The 19,139-nt window shown below is 57.5% G+C and overlaps 2 protein-coding genes across 2 annotated transcripts in view; one reads left to right on the plus strand and one right to left on the minus strand.

The window, feature by feature from the left end:
- Nucleotides 1-9,524: 9,524 nt before the first annotated feature.
- On the minus strand, nucleotides 9,525-11,649 carry PURG (purine rich element binding protein G). The gene is made up of 2 exons (XM_084264129.1): nucleotides 11,553-11,649; nucleotides 9,525-10,765 (listed from the first exon to the last, which is right to left on the minus strand). The coding sequence occupies exon 2, from the start codon at nucleotides 10,750-10,752 to the stop codon at nucleotides 9,745-9,747; it is 1,008 nt and encodes a 335-aa protein (XP_084120255.1). The 5' UTR covers nucleotides 10,753-10,765; nucleotides 11,553-11,649; the 3' UTR covers nucleotides 9,525-9,744.
- A 2,845-nt stretch (nucleotides 11,650-14,494) lies between these two features.
- The window catches only part of WRN (WRN RecQ like helicase), a gene marked incomplete at its 5' end in the record, with an annotated part of 34,476 nt that continues 29,831 nt past the window's right edge, over nucleotides 14,495-19,139 (plus strand). Inside the window, 4 exons of the mRNA XM_084263294.1 lie at nucleotides 14,495-14,581; nucleotides 16,017-16,135; nucleotides 17,831-17,976; nucleotides 18,775-18,923. Of these exons, the coding sequence (XP_084119420.1) occupies nucleotides 14,495-14,581; nucleotides 16,017-16,135; nucleotides 17,831-17,976; nucleotides 18,775-18,923 (501 nt within the window). The remainder of the gene's footprint in view (nucleotides 14,582-16,016; nucleotides 16,136-17,830; nucleotides 17,977-18,774; nucleotides 18,924-19,139) is intronic.

Consider the following 19,139-nt stretch of genomic DNA (forward strand, 5'->3'; position numbering starts at 1 on the left):
GGGCTCTGCACAACGTTCCCACAGAGGGTCAGAAGCAAAGGCTTAAAAAAAAGAGGTGGTGACCTTCTGAGGAAAGACCTGATTTAGGGCTCTGGGGCCAGACTGCTAATCCAGTGACCAAACTGGGAAGAGGAACAGCCCAACCAGGACCAGGTCCTCATGAGCACAGTGAGAGGAACCACACCTCGAGCCATAGGAACATCTACAGGGGTTGCTGCCCACTGTGTGACACTGATGTGTTTTGAGTCGGAGCCAGAAATAAAATGCCAGTTTAAGGGGGATGCTCTGAGGTAAGAGGCCTGAGGTTCGGCTCACCCCATGAAACACGGGTCCTGTTCTCAGTTTTACAAGTAAAAGTTGGAGCCAAAAAGACCCCTCTTTTCCTAATTTTACCATTAATTAAAAATGCTTGAATGAAGAAACTTCACCACACCACAGTGATGTGCACACCAACAAAACCCTTTTATCTTGCAGAGAGGAAGGAGACGTGCTGCAGCTCTAAAGGGCTGGAAAGTAAAGTACCTTGTGATGCTTGGGGGGGAACGGGAGGTGGAGGTGTTAAAGTAACACAGGTTGACAAACACCCCTCACCAGAGATCAATCCGACATTAGAAACACAGGAATGGTTTAGCCAAGCTGAGTTTTAGGGCTGAGCCCTCGGGTTTAGCTCTTCCCCTGGTATTTACTGTTGTGAATTTGCAAGAGCATCAGAGCCCCGAGAGACACAGCAGTGTGCCCCCAAATCCCTCCTGGACTGCAGCAGTGCCCCCAAATCCCTCCTGGCTTGCAGCAGTGCTCCCAAATCCCTCCTGGATTGTAGCGGTGTGCCCCCAAATCCCTCCTGGATTGCAGCAGGGTGTCCCCAAATCCCTCCTGGATTGCAGTGGTGTTCCCCCAAATCCCTCCCAGACTGGAGGAGCACACCAGTATGATCCTGCCCCTGCTGCAAAGGGCAAAGAGAGAAGAAAAGCCTCTGAGATGCATCAGGAGTTGCAGGGTCCCAGCTAACTGCTGCCCCAAGAGCTGAATCAGAGCCTGGCCTCTGCCTGTGGCCAGCAATGGTCTCTGCTCATCCCCACTGCGATGCCAAGCTGGGGGAAACGCTTTGCAAGTGGCCCCAGCACAATGCTGCAGTTTTTCAGATCAGAGTTCTGCGGTGGCTCAGCAAAGAGACCAGCCTCAGAGGCAGCCTGGGTCCCTCACAGATCCCTGCTCTGATCAGTGCTACAAAGAGCTGGAGAGCGTTCTGATTCTGGAGGGAAAGAGCGGCTGCCGTGAGAGCATCCCGAACCCCAGCACATCTCCTCACCCAAAAAAGAACCCAAACAAACTGAGCTTCGTTTCATCCAGAGTCCTGCTCCTTCACCTCCCCTCCACGTGAGCCCCGCTGCTGCCTCTGCCCTCCGGTCCCCCTGCCAGCTTCCCAGAGGAGACACAGACGCTCTTTCCCCGTGGCAGGAGGCCCAGTTGGGGTAACTGTGATAAAGGCTTTCAGCAGCCGCTAGCACAGGTCACCCCCCTACACCAGACCTCGGAGTGCCACTGCGGATGCCCAGGGCAACACAGGGAATACAGGCAGCCACCAACTGCAGAGAGTCTTGCTAGAAATGGCACGGGCTCCTTTGCATGGACAGGCGTGGAGTTTGTTCCTTGAAAGCTGCTTGCTTTCCCTCTGACCCCCTCACCAACTCCCTTCTTCCACGATGGAGCGGAGCAGCTGCCCCATCACTGCCCCCGTCGCGGTTAACGCGCCCACCCAACATGACCCTCCATCACACAGCTCCCAGCTAGTTTCTGGAGCAGGAGGCAGGCAGAGCAGCGTGTGTAGCCAGGCTCCAGCGAAAAGCCGGCCTGAGTATCCATAAATTGGGATGGCATGAGCAAACCTGACAGGCCACCAACACCTGGATGCTCCTCAAAGCTTCTGTAGGTATTCCCAGGCAAGCTTCCCAGCACAGGAAGAGCTGAGCTGCTCGAGCCTTCCAGAGCAAGCTGTAAAAGCATTAACTCCATCCTTCAGACCTGCTCAGCCCCAATGGGTTTGTCAGCAAGACTCTGCTTGCAGAGCATGTTACTGCCAGACAGACATGGCCTGAAGAGGAAGGAGAGCCAGCCAAAGCCAGCCACCCTGGTCCCCAAGAGCCACATTAAGATCCAGCCTCTCTGCCTCCTTCCCAGCTCGGTGGGACCCCAGCGCTGACAGTGCCACCTCTTCCTCCCACCACAGACACAACCATCCTCCTGCTCTGCAAATCCCTGGAGCAGGATTCTTGTCCCCGCTTCCCTCCGCCCCCTCCTGCCTTCCTGCTCCTCACAGCCTGGGTGGGAAGCTGCTCACTCCCCCTCTCCATGTGCTGGGAGCAGGGAGCAGATGGAGTGCTGGTGGGAGCCTGGGGCTAGCCCCTGCCTGTTACCCCCTCACTCTGCTGCTTTGCAATGCGGACCCTGCTGCAGGCGATGTGTAGCGTGAGGATGTACCACTCCGAGCAGAGAGTACCTGGATATTGGCAGTGAAATCTCCCTCCCTGCTCTGAACGCCTCAGAGATGGGAGCAGGAGACAGGACAGCTGACACTTCAGCGTCTCACAAGGGAAGGACCGATTGAAACCGGGAAGCATGACGTGTGTACGGATACAGACACGGGTGATGTTCCCCTCTCCCTCCTCTGGATGGGAATTTGCACGTCAGACCTAGAAATTCAGGGGTGTTCCAGCAGCCCTGTGCTTAGTGGGGCTGGGCAGAGAGCCACAGCTTCAGCTGCAGCCACTACAAAGGGCGATCTTCTCCTCTGGCTAATCTCCGCATGGCAAACGCTGCGGGAGGGATTCCCCCAGCACAGGTACAAACCCATCCCACAGCAGGAGCCTTCTCCTTCCCTGCTGAATACCAGCACACAGCGAGGGTCTGAAACACCCAAGAGACACGAGTATGTCTCTTGTATTCCATCTACAGTGGCTCCTCCATCCAGAGCCAGCACCTTCCTCACGCCACTCAGGGCTTCAGGGTGGTCTAGCACTTGGGAAGATCAATCAGCAAATCGTTAATTCCGGTGGCTGCAAAGCACCTCAAGGCCAGGCTGGTACCTCTGGATAGAGCAGGAAGGCAAAACATGTCCCACAAGCATGGAGAGGCCCCAGGGTACCTCCAGCCTACACCTTTCCAGAGTCAAGGTACAGGAGAGCGCCCCAAGGACATGGGTCCTCGGGATGCAGGAGGAGCAATCTAATGACACCCATCACTGAAACACCACAACGACGTTTTGCCGTCTCAGAACCTCCATTCCTGCTTCGGAATTTCTCCAACACCAGCTTTAATCATCCTCCAGGAGTTCCTGGTCTTTTCTTTTACCTTTATGAGGCACAGGCAGGGAACTGAACAACAACATTAGGAAGCAAAACAGCATCAGCCCATGAACGCTGCTGCAGGTCTTGGAGAAACAAAGCAGTGGGGAAAATCTGGCTTTAGCTTTTTCCAAAACACCCCAGTCCAGAAGCACCTTGTCCCCTGGCCGGGGCTTTTTTCCTCTGGTCATGACAGAATCCAGCCAAATTGAGGCAAAACTGGATCATCCCTAAACATCCACAGCCGTGGTACTGGGCAAAGCCATAATGAGCTGTGAGCAGATGGGATGCAGAGGGGGACCCAGACCCTTTGTGCCACCAACAGCCCTGCACAGGCGTCGCTGCCACAGAGATGAGGGGAGCCCAGGGTCTCCAGACGCTCAGACTGGCTTCTTTGTGCACCTGGGCAACAGGAAATCTTAACGGCTCCAGATGACAGTCAGAGGACGGGGGGTCAACACGAGACACCACCACACTGGTGTTAGTAACGTAAAGACAAGGTACCCACTGCCCAGCAGAGCAGCACCTACAGCTGGGAAACAACTCAGGATCGGGGAGGGTGGAGCAGCTCATCTCGTCCAACCATCCCCTGCCACCCACTAAACCACATCCCCAAGTGCCTCATCCAACCTCTCCTTGAACACCCCGAGGGACGGTGACTCCCCCACCTCCCTGGGCAACCCCTTCCAATGCCCAACCGCTCTTTGGGAGAAGAAATGTCTCCTCATTCCTGACCTGACCCTCCCCTGGCACAGCTCACAGCCATTCCCTCTGTCCTGTCACTGGGTATATCAGAGAAGGGGCTGAGCCCCAGCTCCCCACAGCCTCCTCTCAGGGAGCTGGAGAGAGCAAGGAGGTCTCCCCTGAGCCTCCCCTCCTCCAGACTGAGCAGTCCCAGCTCCCTCAGTCTCTCCTTATCTCTCTTGTGTCCCAGACCCTTCCCCAGCCTGGTTGCCCTTCTCTGGACACACTCCAGGCCCTCGGGGTCTGTCTTGCAGCCAGGGGCCACTTGCCTACGTGTCACCCTCCTCGGGTTCAAGGAGGATGTGCCCAACACCAGAGGGCTGTTCTGTCTCGGCAGAGGCTGCGGGGCGACAGCTCCGCTCAGGTTTATGGCAGTGGGTGATGACACACCAAGTGCAGCCTTTGTTCCCACTCTGACTTGCATAAACTCATTAGTTTGGGTGCAACCTCGAAAGGAATGGAGGAGTAGGATGGGAAAGGTGAGGTTCAGACATCACACCACATTGAGTAATTAAAAATAAAGGGCATTTTCATTTTGGAGGAAGCAGCATAGAAAATTAAAAAGAAGGTAGACTTTTCTTTAAGAATTACTCTATAAATCATGTGTGTATATATATATATACTGTATTTACAGCAAAAGTAGGAATGCCAAGGAACTTAACCCACCTCTTAATTCATCTCTGACCTGGTGCAAAATCTGCCCAATAAAAATACACAGGAGTAACCCTTTTTCCACTATAAAAATGACCAGGTTTGGAGCAAAGGGCTGCAATTCAAGGGAGCAGTAGGCTTCCTAGCCACTACCAGCTCCCTCCCCTGTGAGGTTGGGGCACTTCCATAGGTCCTGGGGTGTGTTGGGGTTGGGGGGGGAAGATGCTATCATTGGATTACCACTTCTTTAGCAGGAAAAAGAAGCATCCCAACGTTGGTTTGGGGAGTCACTTGGGTTTAGTTTTGTTTTTTACTACAGGATGGGGTTTTAATGCTTCCCCTTGGGATTTCACAAACAGGGTAGTAGAGATGTACAGAGCCAGGGGCTGTAAATCGGCGCTGAGACACGCCGTGGCCAGCAGCACCTGCACCCCTCTCCCTCACAGCTCTCACCTCACCGGTACCTGAGGAAGCGTTCTGCCTTCGCCCAGCCACCTTTCCCCTCGCAGCCTCACCAACAACCTAGGGCATGAGAGCACTGAAAAGCAACACCTTACAAAGGGCCACGACAAACCAGCTCACAACCAGCTCTCAGCAACAACGAGGCGCTTCTCCAGACCCCAGCAGGAGAGAAACCTCCCCCTCCTTCGACTCCATGCTTCAGATAAGTAAGATGATTTCCCTACCAGCTACTACAGGTACAACACACTGACATAAATACAGCCCTGCCTGTGTGTGAGCATGGGCTTGTAGATATCCACACAGAGAGGGCCCACCAGGAGGAGCAGGTTACCCACTAACCGCCCTCGCTGGGTGCAGTCTGTCACCCAGACTGTGACACGCCAATCCCACCACCGAGGGCGGCTGTTGCCACCCCCTTCAGAGCTGGCCGAGCCTTCGCCAGCACGGCTCTGCCCCCAGACTGGACCCAGCAAGCTGGCTCCACGGGCTGGACTCAACACCAACCCGCCCGGCCAGGGAAGCCCCCGCAGCCCCCTCCACCCGGGATCAGGGTTTCAGGGACCGTCCCAGCCAACAGCAGGGAAAGACAAGTACAGGGGAGCTGCTGGGCTCGGGTTTTGAGGAGACTGTATGGGAGAAGCTGTTTGAGCCTGGGCAGCAGCATCAGGGACCTGATTTGCAGGAACGAGGAGCCGCGGTGCCGGCGGAGCTCGGGGACACCCGGCACCTCTGCAAACCACAACTCAAACCCCCCAAATTCATCCCACTCTTGGCGGTCTGAGAGGATCCTCAATACAGCACCCACCCCCTTCACGTATGAGCGCAGCCAGACCAGACAAGTACAACAGGTCTCTCCAGCAGACACGTGCGTGCAGGAGACGGCTTCTTTCAGCACTAGGACTACACCAGCCAAGCACCCCCTGACCAGAGCGGGAGCAGAAACGGGCTCCTAGTGGCATTTACATAATATAAAGTGCATCACGACTTCATTACTGGACTGACAGACTTTCTGCCGGGACCACACGCGTTTCCAACAGAGGTGAGGGCTCGCACAGGGAACTCTCTCAGGAGAAAAAGGAGGTTCAGACCGGTGCTCTTCACCCTGTCCTCCTAAGGATTGTTTTTGGCCGTTCTTTCTAGTGCAAATAAGCTTGTGTTTTCTCAAGGTTAAGGGACAGGCAGTTTCAGGGCTTAGGGAATGAGTATTTAACAGGCATTTAGGGATTCTGTGTTCCCAAACACCTCCATGGGCCCTTCTGTGTGCCAGCAGCCCGCGCTACGGCCACGCTCGGGACCTGAAGACACGCTGTTCAGACACGACCAAATCTCACTGCTCGAGGCCGGCGCGGCCACGGGTGAGCCCAGGCTCCCTGCCGGCGACACGGGCGCCGCGGCTAGCGGGTCACCCGCGGGCCATCGGCAGCGTCAGCATCCCGAGCCAGGTTTTGGACACTAAGGTGCAGCCGGTGCCGGGGGAATAAATACATGAGTGGGTCCTATGGGATACCTGTGTGCCAGAACCCAGACCGAGCTGGTAGCCAGCAGAGGCTGAATCCCTGGGCAGTATTTACAACAAACCACTGCCATGGGAAGGCCAATTCATCACCAAAAGATAAGGGGAGGGGGCGTGTGTTTAAAAAGAAGGGGCAGCAATAAGGGAAAGCCACTTCCCATCGCCCTTTCTCTTTCCAAAGGGAGCAGGAAACATCCCTTTTCCAGTCGCTTTGCCCGTCCCCAGCAGCTTCCTCAGCAGGAAGCACAGGGGAGGCGTGGGCACTCACCCCACACGCGGTCACTCGGGCTCGTCCCAGCGCAGGAGCTCTGAGGATCCCTCGAGGCAAAGGCAGGCTGGGACGGGGAGACGCCAGGCTCCCTGGGGAGAATGCCAGGTAGGGAAAGGGGAAAGGGAAGGAGAGAGTATAAAGTTTTTACATTCATAGCTCCAGGTGGTTGGAACAGGAGTTAGTTCCTAACTCCAGGCACTGTGACGGGCAGCAGCAGTCGGCGATGCGCTAACGCACGCACGCAGCAAGGACTCCTTCGTTAAACTCTGGTTTCACATTGATAAGAGGACCTAGAGTTATTTAAATATTGGTTTTCTTGGTGTTGGGTTTTCAATTGACCTGTTAAAACCTTTGGGACCAAAGCCCTAAGAGCAGTGACGAACCGGTACCCCCCTTTCACCCCCTGGCTGATCCATCGTGGTCTGACAGATGTTCAAGCGGTGGAGCAAGAACACCTCTCCAAGAGCTGACAAAGCACCTGAAAGAGCCATCTGCACAGACACCAATGGGGCTTCTGGACCCTGAAGCCAGGGTTGCTGTAACTGCTACGTGGGGAATCACCTAAAACAGTGAAATTACCTTTCTTACCTCTTGTCACAACCCTAACACATTTTTCCTCAAGGTTCTTTGGTGACTTTGGTGTGAGCTTTAGAATTATTATTATTATTATTAATTTTTTTTAGCTTTTTTTAAATTTTTTTTCCAAAGTTAAGACAGATCGACTAGTTTTAGTATCCAAACTAAAGTTCCAGGTTATCCTCTTGGTTCCCACCCCTGCCTCCCCAGTGGTTCTCGTTGTTATGGCAGGTGACAGCATTCAGATGGAGCGTGGCCGTGCAGAGTGTGCAGGTGGGGCCAGACTAAAACCAACCAACAGATGGACGTAGATAAATACCTTTCTCAACAGATTAAAAATAAACCCCACCAAAAACCAACAAAAAAAACCCCAAACCACAAACCCCCAACGTGGAGTGGTTGTGTGGAACAACAGCCGGTCCACGTGCACACGAGGCCACTTGGGTAAAGATATTGAAGTGATTATAAATAACTGATTAGACACAATAATGCCCACCTAAATAACATCAGCAGGGTGGAGAATGCGCTCTTGGAAGTACGTGGAGCTCAATCACACTCCCTCTGGTTTCAGGGGGAAAAGAGCCAGGTCGCCCAGCAGCTGGAACAGCCCCTCCTGTTACAGGGGGTTGTGTTTTAGGTCACGCCAAGAGGCTTCCCAAGATCTCCCCTCAACCTCCCAAACTTGTCATCGTAGCAGCTGCTCTCCAGGCAAAGAGTCTGCATCCTGACACCGAAAACTGGTGTTACAGAGACTGTAGCAGGGCGAGGCTGAACCCAGCAGCGAGCGATCGGGGATGGAGCTGCCTGAGGACGGTGCCAGCTCTGAGCCGGGTGGGAGGGGGGATGGCAGGGCATGGATACCCCCTCCTACCGCCAGCAACAACCCCTGTGAGCTCAGCACGGCAGGGAAACCCGACACAGCGTTAACCACGGCTCCCAAAGCACACCCTGAGTAAGGACCAGAGATGCCCTCGTACTTACTACGAGGTGTAAGGAAACCTAATGGTGCACCAACCCCGCCCAAAGGTCTCTCTCACGTGGGTAACATCGTGACCACGCTAACTGCACGTTCAGGAGAGAAGCCAGGAGCCTTCCAGTGATCCCTCCACCTCGCACACCCGCTCTGCAGCTGGCTGCTGGGACCCAGAACGCCCCTGACACGAAAACCCCCACTGAAATTCTGGACAAATGCATTAAAAACAGTAAAACCAAACCCATCAGCCTCTCGTGGGCAGGACACACCGAGGAGGAGTGGGTTATTATTCACCACCACGAGTGCAGGAGGCTCAGCACTTGAGAGCTTCGCTGTCCTGGGGTTGTTCAGCTACAGGACGAGGAGTGGCTCTTCCGCTCTTCCCCGGCACGGGGTGAGGGTCTGACCAGCCACTGAGCGGTTCTACCCACCCCATGGAGCAGCGTTCCAGACTCAGCAACCAGCAGATACCAACTTTAAACCTCTCCCTCTCCTCAAACACGTACCAGCCATTCACATGACCTTGTTTTCATGGGAAATGCCTTGTGGCTACGCTGCTCAGCGAGTACAGGTATTGCTCAGCCTCTGCACCGAGCACAGGCGGACTGCTCAGCCTCTGCACCGAGCACAGGTGCACAGGTACTGCTCAGCCTCTGCACTGAGCACAGGCGGACCCCTCAGCCTCTGCACTGAGCACAGGCGGACTGCTCAGCCTCTGCACCAAGCACAGGCTGACTTCAGTCCCAGAAAGCCCATCACAAGCAGAAAATGATACATGTCAGCATAAGGTTTGGGCTTGTCTGGGTTTTTTTATCACCTCAAAGTGCAAGACAAGCCTTATCTGGACTATTTCAAGGTCAGAGTGCTGGAGTGGTATTTTTGGGGGGTGCTGATACAGGTACTTCCAGAGCCTCCCACACTTGAAGCAGCGACTCTTAGGGCCCTGGGAGGTCGGTGCTTTCATGAGACATACACGTGTGGGGCACAATGTAACGTGATAACCAGACTCCTGTGACACTACGGACTGGAGTTAGCAAGAACAACCCGAAGAGGACTTTACAACAACAACAACAACAAAAGAAAAGGAAAAAAACATAAAAGAAAGGTTAAAAAAAAAGGGGGGCAGCTTGAAATGACTATAGGTCAGTCCCTCTCACCAATTCCTGCTCGGTTTGCGGTGGTTTATTTTGCCAGACAGCCAGTCCAACGCACTCTATTCCAGACCCTCCTGCTCTTCACCACTGTCCCCTCGGGCATCCATTCTTTTTTCTTTATGGCTGTTGTAAATCCTCCTCATCTCTTCTTCGTACTTGATAAAGTTCTCCCCGAACCGTGTCCAGGCCTTGTAGGGCACCGTGATGGTGTTTCGGTAGGGCGGCCTCACCTCACTTACCTTCAGGAAAATGCCGTACCTGTTGGACCCCACGTCGAAGTAGAAGCGCTTGTTGTCCACTCGGAAGGAGGTGCCCTCGGGGAGCTCCGGGGGCTCGTCGCCTGCGCCCCGGCGATCCTCCATGTCCCCTTCGCCGTACTCTTCGATCAGCTGGACCAAAGCATCCCTGAACTCGATCATCCCCTGCGCCGGCAGGACGATCGTCTGCTCCTGTCCCAAGCCGTGGCCGAAATAGCCCATCACGCCAGGTCCCCGGCTCATCGTCTGCCTGATGCGCAAGAAGCGCCCTCGCTGGTTCTCCTTCAGGTCCAGGTAGTACTTCCTGTTGTCCCTCTCGATGTACTCCGTCTTGAGGACGCTGTGAGGGGGCTCTTCAGAGCCCAGGGACGCCGGAGGCGACGGCGGCGGGAGCTGCTGCCGCCTGCGGGGATGCTGCTCTTTGCCATTGCTGTGCTCGTGCCGGTGGCCGTGGCCGCCCTTCAGGCCCAGGTGGGCGTAGTGCTCGATGAAGTCGCCCAGGCAGTCCTTCAGCTCGGCGGCCACGGACAGGGAGAGGGTCAGCTTGCTCTTCCTGATGTTGTCCTGCCTGCCTCTCCCTATCCAGACCTCGGCGATCTTCAGGAAGCGCCCGCGGGAGCTCTGCTTCACGTCCAGGTAAAAGCGCTTCTTCTGGATGTCCACCCTCTTGGAGGCCAGCTCCTGGATCTCCATGCAGCCCCCCTGGGAGGAGCCCGGGTAGTGGTACTGCTGCTGGGACTGGGAATAAATGCTCCTGTGTAGGCCAGAGCCTCCCAGGTTCCTTCCTCCTCCTCCTCTCCCTCTTTCCATCTTTACCAATCAGCTGGAAATAACACAGAACAGAGGCACAGATGACAACACCAGCACCAGGGGCCTGCTCGGCTGCTCGCGGCGTCTCCGCTCGGCGCTGCTCTCCCTACAAAGCCGCCCGCATCCCTCCCGGCTGCCACGGCACGCAGCACCGCAGCCACCGGATCCCGGGCGCCCTTCCCTTCCTCCCCCGCCCCTGCTCTGCCCCCGGAGAACGGAGCCCCCCCTTCCAGCAGCGTGTGGGCCCCAGCACCCTCCTCGGCTGCCTCCCCCCCGGCCACAGCAGCCCCCCCAGCCCTGCAGCCCTCACAGTGCCCTCCCCCCCAGCCCAAACCTGGCAGCCTGTTCCCCCCCAACAACACAGCCCCATCCAGACCCCTCCAGCTGCCCCAGCGTTCGCTCCCTTGCACCCCAACCTGCCCCCCCCCACTCGGGGAGCCCGCTCCCCACGGCTGCACCCCCCCATCACCCTCCTCTGCCCTTCCTTCCCAGAAGTGCTCCCCACTACTGCCCCCCCCCCAGCCCCCAATACCGCCCTCCCAGCGCCACCCCGCGCTGCGCCGCCCGCCCGAGTGCCCCCGGGGCCCCGACTCCTTCCCCCCAGCGCTGCCCTCCCGGCCCCGGCCCCCATCGCCGCGTCCCCTGCCCCGCTGCCCCCCGCGCCGCGGCCCTGCCCCCGGTGCCCCCACACCACCCTCCAGTGCCCCCAGTTACTGCCCCGCTGCCCCCCCGCCTCGCATCCCCGGCCCCGTCGCCGCTCCCCCGCCGCTCCCCCGCTCCCGCCCCGCCCGGTCACTCACCCCGCAGCGCCCATCGCCGCCGCTGCCCTTCAGCCGCCGCCACCGCCCGCAGCCGGCGGCCCCGCCGCCCCCCGCCGCGCAGAGCCACGGGCTGGCGCCCCCCCGCCGCCCGCTCCGCCCCGCCCCGCCCCGCCCCGCCCCGCCGGCCCGGCCCGGCCCGGCCCCGCCCGGCTTAGGACGGCGGCGGCGGCGGCGGCGGTAGCGCGGTGGGCGCCGCCGGCTCGCCAGAGGGTGCGCGGCCCGCCCGGCGCCGGGACTACACTACCCACAACACCCCGCGGCCCGCCGGGCCACCGCCCCATCGCGCATGCGCATCACCTCGGGTAACCTCTCGCCGCCGCTGCTCGGGGAGACGGTCGGCCCGCGGGGGGGACACAGGACGGCGGCGGGCGGGAGGCGGAGCCGTCTGCCTCGATGACGTGTTAAGGGCGCGACGCGCTGCGGCGCTGGAGGAGCGGGGCGGCTGTGGCGCTCGGTGAGCGGCGGCCGTGCGGGCGGCCCCGGGGCTGCCGCCGCCTCCCCGGCCGCTGCGCAGCTTCTCGGCCCCGCCGGGCCCTCGGGACGCCGCCGCGGGCCCTCAGCGCCTTGCGGCACCGCGCGGCGGGGGTAGGTTCGGGGCCGGGCCCGTGGGGCCGCGCGAGGCCGCGGGGCGGCGGGAGGGGGGACGGGGGACGGGGACGGACACACAGAGACACCCCACACAGACACCCCCCCACATACACCACACAGACACCCCCCTACACACCCCCCACACACACAGAGCCCCGCGGGGCGGCGGGAGGGGGTACGGACACCCCCACACACAGACACCCCACACACACCCCACACACACCCCCACACGCCGCGGCCTCGGGCACGGTTTGGCTCCCGCTGTCGGGCTGGGCGGGCGGGGGCGCCGCGGTGGGCGCTGTGCGGCTGGGCTCGGGGTGACTCCGCTCGGGGCGACTCCGCTCGGGGTGACGCCGCTCGGGGTGACGCCGCTCGGGGTGACGCCGCTCGGGGGCCGCTGCTCGGGGTGACGCTGCTCGGGGTGACGCTGCTCGGGGTGACGCTGCTCGGGGTGACGCTGCTCGGGGTGACGCCGCTCGGGGGTCGCTGCTCGGGGGGTCGCTGCTCGGGGTGACGCTGCTCGGGGGTCGCTGCTCGGGGTGACGCCGCTCGGGGTGACGCTGCTCGGGGGCCGCTGCTCGGGGGTCGCTGCTCGGGGTCTCGCCGGCTGCCGCTCGGGCCGTTTCCCGGGGCGGTGCTCCCGGGAGCGGCTCTTGGGGCAGCAGCTGATTTTGGCGCCGCAGGAGCGGGTGGAATTCTCCCCTGATGATGAGTTAGAATCGGAGCGGCGTTGGGAACCGAGGGGCTGACCCGGGGGCTGGGCTGGGAGCTGCCCTGCCTCGGGGGCAGGGGCAGCGGGGAAGCTCCTTCCCAGGCAGCGGTGGCCCCTCTCTGTTGTTGAAGTGCATTAGGCTCCTGGGGCTGAGTGGGAAGAAGCAGCATGAGAAGTTTCTCCTTTGTGAGTTGTTTGACTCTGTCTCCAGCAGGATTCCTCAGTCAGGCAAGAAGCTGGAAGGGCTCTGGTCCAGTCATCGCTTGCTCACGGCCAGGGAATCCCCAGCAGCTGTCAGGGATGAACATCCCCTGTTTGGAGCAGGGCGTCTCCCTAATTTAAACTTCGCTTCTCTGAGTAGCACCTTCCCCTTCCAGGGGATGTGCCCTGCGCCCTGATGCCCTGTGAGCAGGCTGCCTCTGCTTGGTGAGTGCTTTGCTTGGAACCTGGGCGGGCAAGTGTCTCAGTAGCCTCAGCCACCACCCAGCCTTGTCCTGGGTTTGGCCAGGACAGAGTTAATTCCACTCTCACAGCAGGTGGGTGCCGTGGCTGGGAGCTGGGATGGGAGCTGTGCTGGTAACACAGGGATGGGTCAGTTGCTGCCCAGCAGCCAAGGGCTTTTCAGCTGCTCATCCTGCCCTGCTAATGAGAAGGTGGGGGGCAGCCAGGGAGCTGGGAGGGGACCCAGCCAGGACAGGTGACCCAGACTGGCCAGAGGGGGTATCCCATGCCAGTTACCTCATGCTCAGCATAAAGGGGGCTGGTGGGGGGACACACACACAGAGTTTTTGGGGCAGCTCTGAGCTGTGTGGGTCAGTGAGACACTCCCTGTGCATCACCAGTTTCACACGTTTTGCTATAAATTCCTGTCATTTCTCTGCCAGCCCAGTGACCTGTCCTTAGCCCAGCCCGGGAGGTTTGCCTTGGGTTTGCCTTTCCCCTTCCCCTTTTTGCACCCCCAGAGTGAGCAGCTGCCTGGTGCCCAGCTCCTGCCTGGGCAGAACCACAAGAAGCCTGCACTGGAGAGCTTGGCAGCCTGTGCCTTGCGTGGCTGAAGGTGGCCCTAGAAACTTTGCCTGGGGTTGTTTGTTTTTTGCTCTTGGCTTTGTGCTCGCAGCCCTGAGTCCCTGCACAGGGTGTGTGGGCTTTGGGGCCCTATTTGTGTGAGGCTGATAGCTCTTGGGGTGACTTTGGATTGGTTTCTTTCTTTATTGGGTTTGTTAGTGACTGCAGCTGCCAGCTCTGCAGCCAGGTGCCTGGCTCCTGCCACCTGAAACACCAGGGAAGTGTCTCTGCTGAACTGTGGGTGTGTTCAGCAGAGCAGTGATAGGTCTCCATACAAGTGGTCTGAACTTTCCTCCCCAGCAGGACTTGAGGAGGTTTTCTTCTTTTTTCCCTTATGTGTCAGTGGGAACTTGATGCCCAAAGCTCCTCTGCTGCTGGATGTGGGCAGGCCTGTAAGTGGCAGTTCCTGTACACAGGGTGCTCTGAGGTCAGGGTAGCTGTCTCCAGTGACCCCGTGGTGCTGGCAGCTTGTCTCTGTCTGAACTGCTGCCTGTTCTTCCTCCCTGTTCTCTCTCTGTCCTGGAAAAGTCACAGAAATGTGGAAAAAACACCAAAGATGGATTTGCCAACGACTGCTCTGCAGGATAAATACCCACAGTGGATGCTGACACAGAACCAGGAGGGAGCTTTGGCTGATTCCAAGGTATGTCACGACGTGGGGGAGGCTCAGCTGGTCACAGGTTCTGTAATCAAAGGATTTTGGGCACCTTGTGCTGTTAGTTAGACCTGTGCCTCTGGCTGGGAGTGCTTATAACTCTCTTGTCCCTGTGCCTCCAATTAAATGCAGGTACTTCTGTGTTCTTTCCCATGGAACTGGCTTGTTCAAGCCCATATTTGTTAAAAACCCACTGTGCCTCAGCTCTCAGCTCTCTGGACACCTCTCCCTGAGCAGCTCGTGTCTCAGTGCCGAAGCCACACAGGCTGCTGGGTGTGAAGCTCCAGCAGAAGGGCTGTTGCCCTGCAGCATCTGACACTGCTGATGGGCAGGTGGCAGGGGAAAGCTCTTCCCTGGCAGAGCTGTGGGGCTGTGGCACAGGCTGCCCAGGGAGGGGCTGAGTCCCCACCCCTGGGGGTGTTTAACAGAGGGGAGATGAGGTGCTCAAGGATCTGGGTCAGCACAGGACAGGGATGGTTGGACTCCAGGTCCTTTCCAACCCTGTGACTCTGTGTTTGTAATGACAGAAGCAGCAGAGTGACCACTCAGTTCAGCACCTTGCCCCCTATAAGGTGGGAAGGAAAGGATTAGTAGTGTGGGCATTAAAAACCAGCTTAAACCAAGACAGTTTGCATTTGAACTGGGTTGAAGCCTGGCTTTGTGTGGTGTGGCCTCTTTGAATTGACAGCATGTGTTCTCAGGTGTGCTGTGTGGTACTTCAGCTGAGTACCTTGGGTGAGCTGAGTGTCTGGTGGGATGCTGCAGTGCATTTGCTATGGCTTGTGTGTGTTAGATCAGCCTGAAGGCTTTGGGTCAGGTGAATGTGAGCAGGAGTTCTGCAGCTCAGGTGAGCTTATTGGGCAATAACTTGAGTTAAACACGTGTGTGAAGGGAGGGAGCAGTGCCAACTACACCTGAACTCATGTGCTGTTTGTAAAGCAGTGTCCATCACTTGATGGAGGAGGTCTGTCCCTTCAAATACTGCCTGTGTTTGAGGTCCATGGGGGTCCATGCAGAGCTTGGAGGCTCCTCACATGCTGTATCAGGCAGGGTAGAAACATCTCGTGGTGGAAATGGAGCAACAGTTGATGTTGTTACTGAAGTATTGTCCATTTTCATATATTCTTCCTCAGTTTGGGGTGTGGAATGCTGCAGTGTTTGAGCTAGTGAGAGCTGGGTTTGATTCTGTCCAGAACAGATTGTTTCCCCCCCTCCCTGCCTTGTTTTTGGGAACCTCTTCAGTGGGGAGGAATCCAACTAAACCGAGGGGGAATCCTGAGTGGGGGGATTCCAGCTCAGCAGGGGAATGGGTGTGTTTCAGTGAGGGGAGGTTTCAGTGATGCCTGGCTGGGCTCCTGTGGCTGGCAGGTCCCTGGCAGGGCTGGGTGTGCCTGGTGACCAGCTGTTCCCCACGCTGCTGCAGAAGCCTGCTGCTGCTCAGAGGAGCCTCTTGGAAGATGGGCTGCCCTTCCTGGAGTTCCGCGGCTCCATCGTCTACAGCTACGAGGCCAAAGACTGCTCCCTGCTCTCTGAAGATATCAGGTACTAGCTCTCAGGGTGTTTTTGGAGGGCCTTGTCCTTGCTGACAAGGACTTGGCTCTTCTCTGTGTCTCCTGGCTGGCTGTGTGTGTGGTGGTGCAGCCGGTGTGTCCGGAGGCCAGCAGCTCAGCTGGAGAAAACATCTGGTTATGTTGAGTGTCTTGTCCTGTGTGGCAGATGCTGCTCTCTGGTTCCAAGCACAGGCTGAGCCTGTATCTCATGATGGCAAATAGATCCCCAGTCTCCCTGCAGTGGCCACTGGTTTGGAAGTGCCTCTTCCCACTGCACCCTGTGGTTAATAGCTCACCAGTTGGCCCTCAGGAGGTGCCGGTGCTGAAACGTCCAGTCCCATTGAGCAGGAGCAGTTAAGGCTCTACCAAGCTCACTGCCTTTTGCAGTAGAGCTCCCCTGACTCCACAGGGAAGGAGGGGCTGTGGGGATTCCAGGGTGTCTGTTAATGCTTAACTGGGGACTGTCTGCTTGAAGAAAAGGTAGAAAGCTATTTGTGCAAGGAGGCTGTTGTTAATTACTGCTGTTACTGTTTCCCCCTGCGGTGGTTTGACCCTGGCTGGAGGGCAGACACCCCCCAAAGCTGCTCTGTCCCTGCCCTGCTCAGCTGGGCAGGGGAGGCAAGAGATGCTGAGAGGCTCAGGAGTGGAGATCAGGGCAGGAGAGACCATCCCACAGTCAGCATCACGGGCAGGACAGACTCAGCACGGGGCAGAGGACAGGAACTCTGGCTGGTGGCACTGCACACAGTGCAGGGGCATCCTTCTCTCTCTGCTTCTCCCCTGGCCTTGGTGCCTGCAGAGCTTCTCCCACCTTCTCACCCCCTTCTCTGGGGCACAAAGCGGCCGCTGTTGGTTGTTTCTGCTCAGGGTGATTCCCAGGGCCTGTGCCCGGCGCTGATGGGCTCAGGGCTGGCTCTGTGGGGCTGGGGGAAGCTTCTCCCTGCCCCTGCAGCCCCCACCTTCTCCACCAGAGCCCCCCATGCAGAACCTCCACACCCCTCTTTTGGCTGAGCACATCTCATGACTGGGGGGGAAAGATCCACACTAAACTGTCAGCACAGTGGGGTAGAGAAGGAACAAGCTCTCAGGGGAACACAAACCCTTTGGTATCCAGCTGTTTCCTGAGGCTTGTGATGCAGTTATTTGTCTGCAGTAAGATCTGCTGAGCTTTCACAGAACCACAAAGCTCATCTAGTCCAACCCCTGGCAGAGCAGGGTCACCCAGACTGGATCCCACAGGAGCACATCCAGGTGGGTTTGAATGTCTCCAGAGAAGGAGACTCCACACCCCCTGGGCAGCCTGGCCCAGGGCTCCCTCACAGTGACAAGGTTCCTCCTAATGCTCACACAGAGCTTCCTCTGCTCCAGCTTGCACCTGTGAAAACTCGAAGGTGGAAGCTGGTAGAACCAGAAAATTCCATTGGGCACTCTTAGGGCTGCCCCTTCTGCTGGGAAAGGCCTGAGCCCCAGGGTCAGGGGGAAGAGTCAATTCAATCCGTGTCAAGGGTTTCTTTGGGGACCAGCAGGGATTTCTCCTCCTTAAGGTCTGGATTTTCAAACAGTTTCTGTGTCCTGTGTGTATGAAAGGAAAGCTGCTGTGGCTGAGACTCCTGGAGTAGCCTTTGTGTGAGGTGACTTAAAACTGTGGCAGAGGAGTTAAACGGGAGTAATATCTGTGTCTTTCCAGGCAGAGTTTATGGGATGGGGCTGCTGTTGGGTTTGATATTGAGTGGCCACCATCCTATACCAAAGGGAAGATGGCCAAGGTGGCTGTCATCCAGCTGTGTGTGACCCAGGAGAAGTGCTACTTGTTCCACGTGTCCTCAATGGCAGGTACGGTACCTCCCCTCGGGGCTGGGGTGTGACTCTGCTTCATGGGCTCAGGTGCAAGCTGGAGCCTTGGGCAGCAGCTGATACGTCCTGCTGGGCTGGATAGTGACACCCCACCCTTCAGCCCCCTTTCCCACCTCTAATGAGCTCTGTGACCCTTGGGGGCCCTTCCAGCCCAGCCCAGGCTGGGGTTCTCTAGATGCCAGTGTGTGCTCCATGTCTGCACGTGTCCTTGTGATGTATGTGGGACTGACCGGCCTGGGTGCTGGGTGGAGGGGCCCAGTGTGAGCACTGCCCAGGCCTGCACACAACTGCTCTCCTGGTGCTCCCTCCTGCTCAGTGCCTCAGCTGTGCCCCCAGCACGGGCAACAGCAAGAGCTGGGCAGGAATCCTGTGGAAGACACTCAAGGAACACTGCGTTTGGCTCCATGAGCATCCAGCTCTGGGAACTGAGAAGTCTGTTCCAGTTGGAGCTGTTGCCCCTTTTTTATGTGATTTAAGGACAGGTAGGACAGTGCTGTTTAATCTTTTCCCTTGGTTTGATTTCAGAGGCAGAATGAGGTTGCTATCTCAGGTGTTTCATTGCTGCTTGCCTGCAGGTGATCGCTCACAGCCAGCTGGGGGTTCCAGTCATTGCAGAGTGCAAAGGGCCACGTAACCAGGGGAACGTTGGGGATCACTCCCCCCCCAAAAGCCCAGGGTTCTGCAGATGGCCTTTGCTGGAGGGTTCTGTCACTTCAGCCAGACTTCCTGGCATCTTGCAGTATTCAGTTTCTCATGTTTGGGCTTAATCTATTTTAGGTTTCCCCAAGGGACTCAAAAGGCTGCTCGAAGATGAAACAATTAAGAAGGTTGGCGTAGGAATTGAGGGAGATCAATGGAAGCTGCTGAGTGACTTTGAAATCCAGCTGAAGAGCTTTGTGGAGCTGGCTGACGTTGCTAACGAGAAAGTAAAATTTAAAACCTTCTTCTTGCTGTGGGAGGGAATCTTGGGTTTGTGCTGTAACTAAGGAGGTCTCCTTGTCTCCAATTCCAACAGCAAATGTGTTCTGTAGAATGAAGCAGAGATGTTTTGTAACCTGTTAAAAGAACTCAAAATCTCCAGGTTTAAGCACTGGCTTTCAGTGAGCAGCTTCTTCATGAGCACTTGTCCCTCTTCAGGCCTG

This window comes from Gallinula chloropus, assembly GCF_964237585.1.
Source record: "Gallinula chloropus genome assembly, chromosome: 4".
Classification (NCBI taxonomy): Eukaryota; Metazoa; Chordata; class Aves; order Gruiformes; family Rallidae; genus Gallinula; species Gallinula chloropus.

Bases quoted from the DNA above. Each gene is read 5' to 3' on its own strand.
- PURG (XM_084264129.1), bottom strand. From the start codon at position 10,752: ATGGAAAGAGGGAGAGGAGGAGGAGGAAGGAACCTGGGAGGCTCTGGC.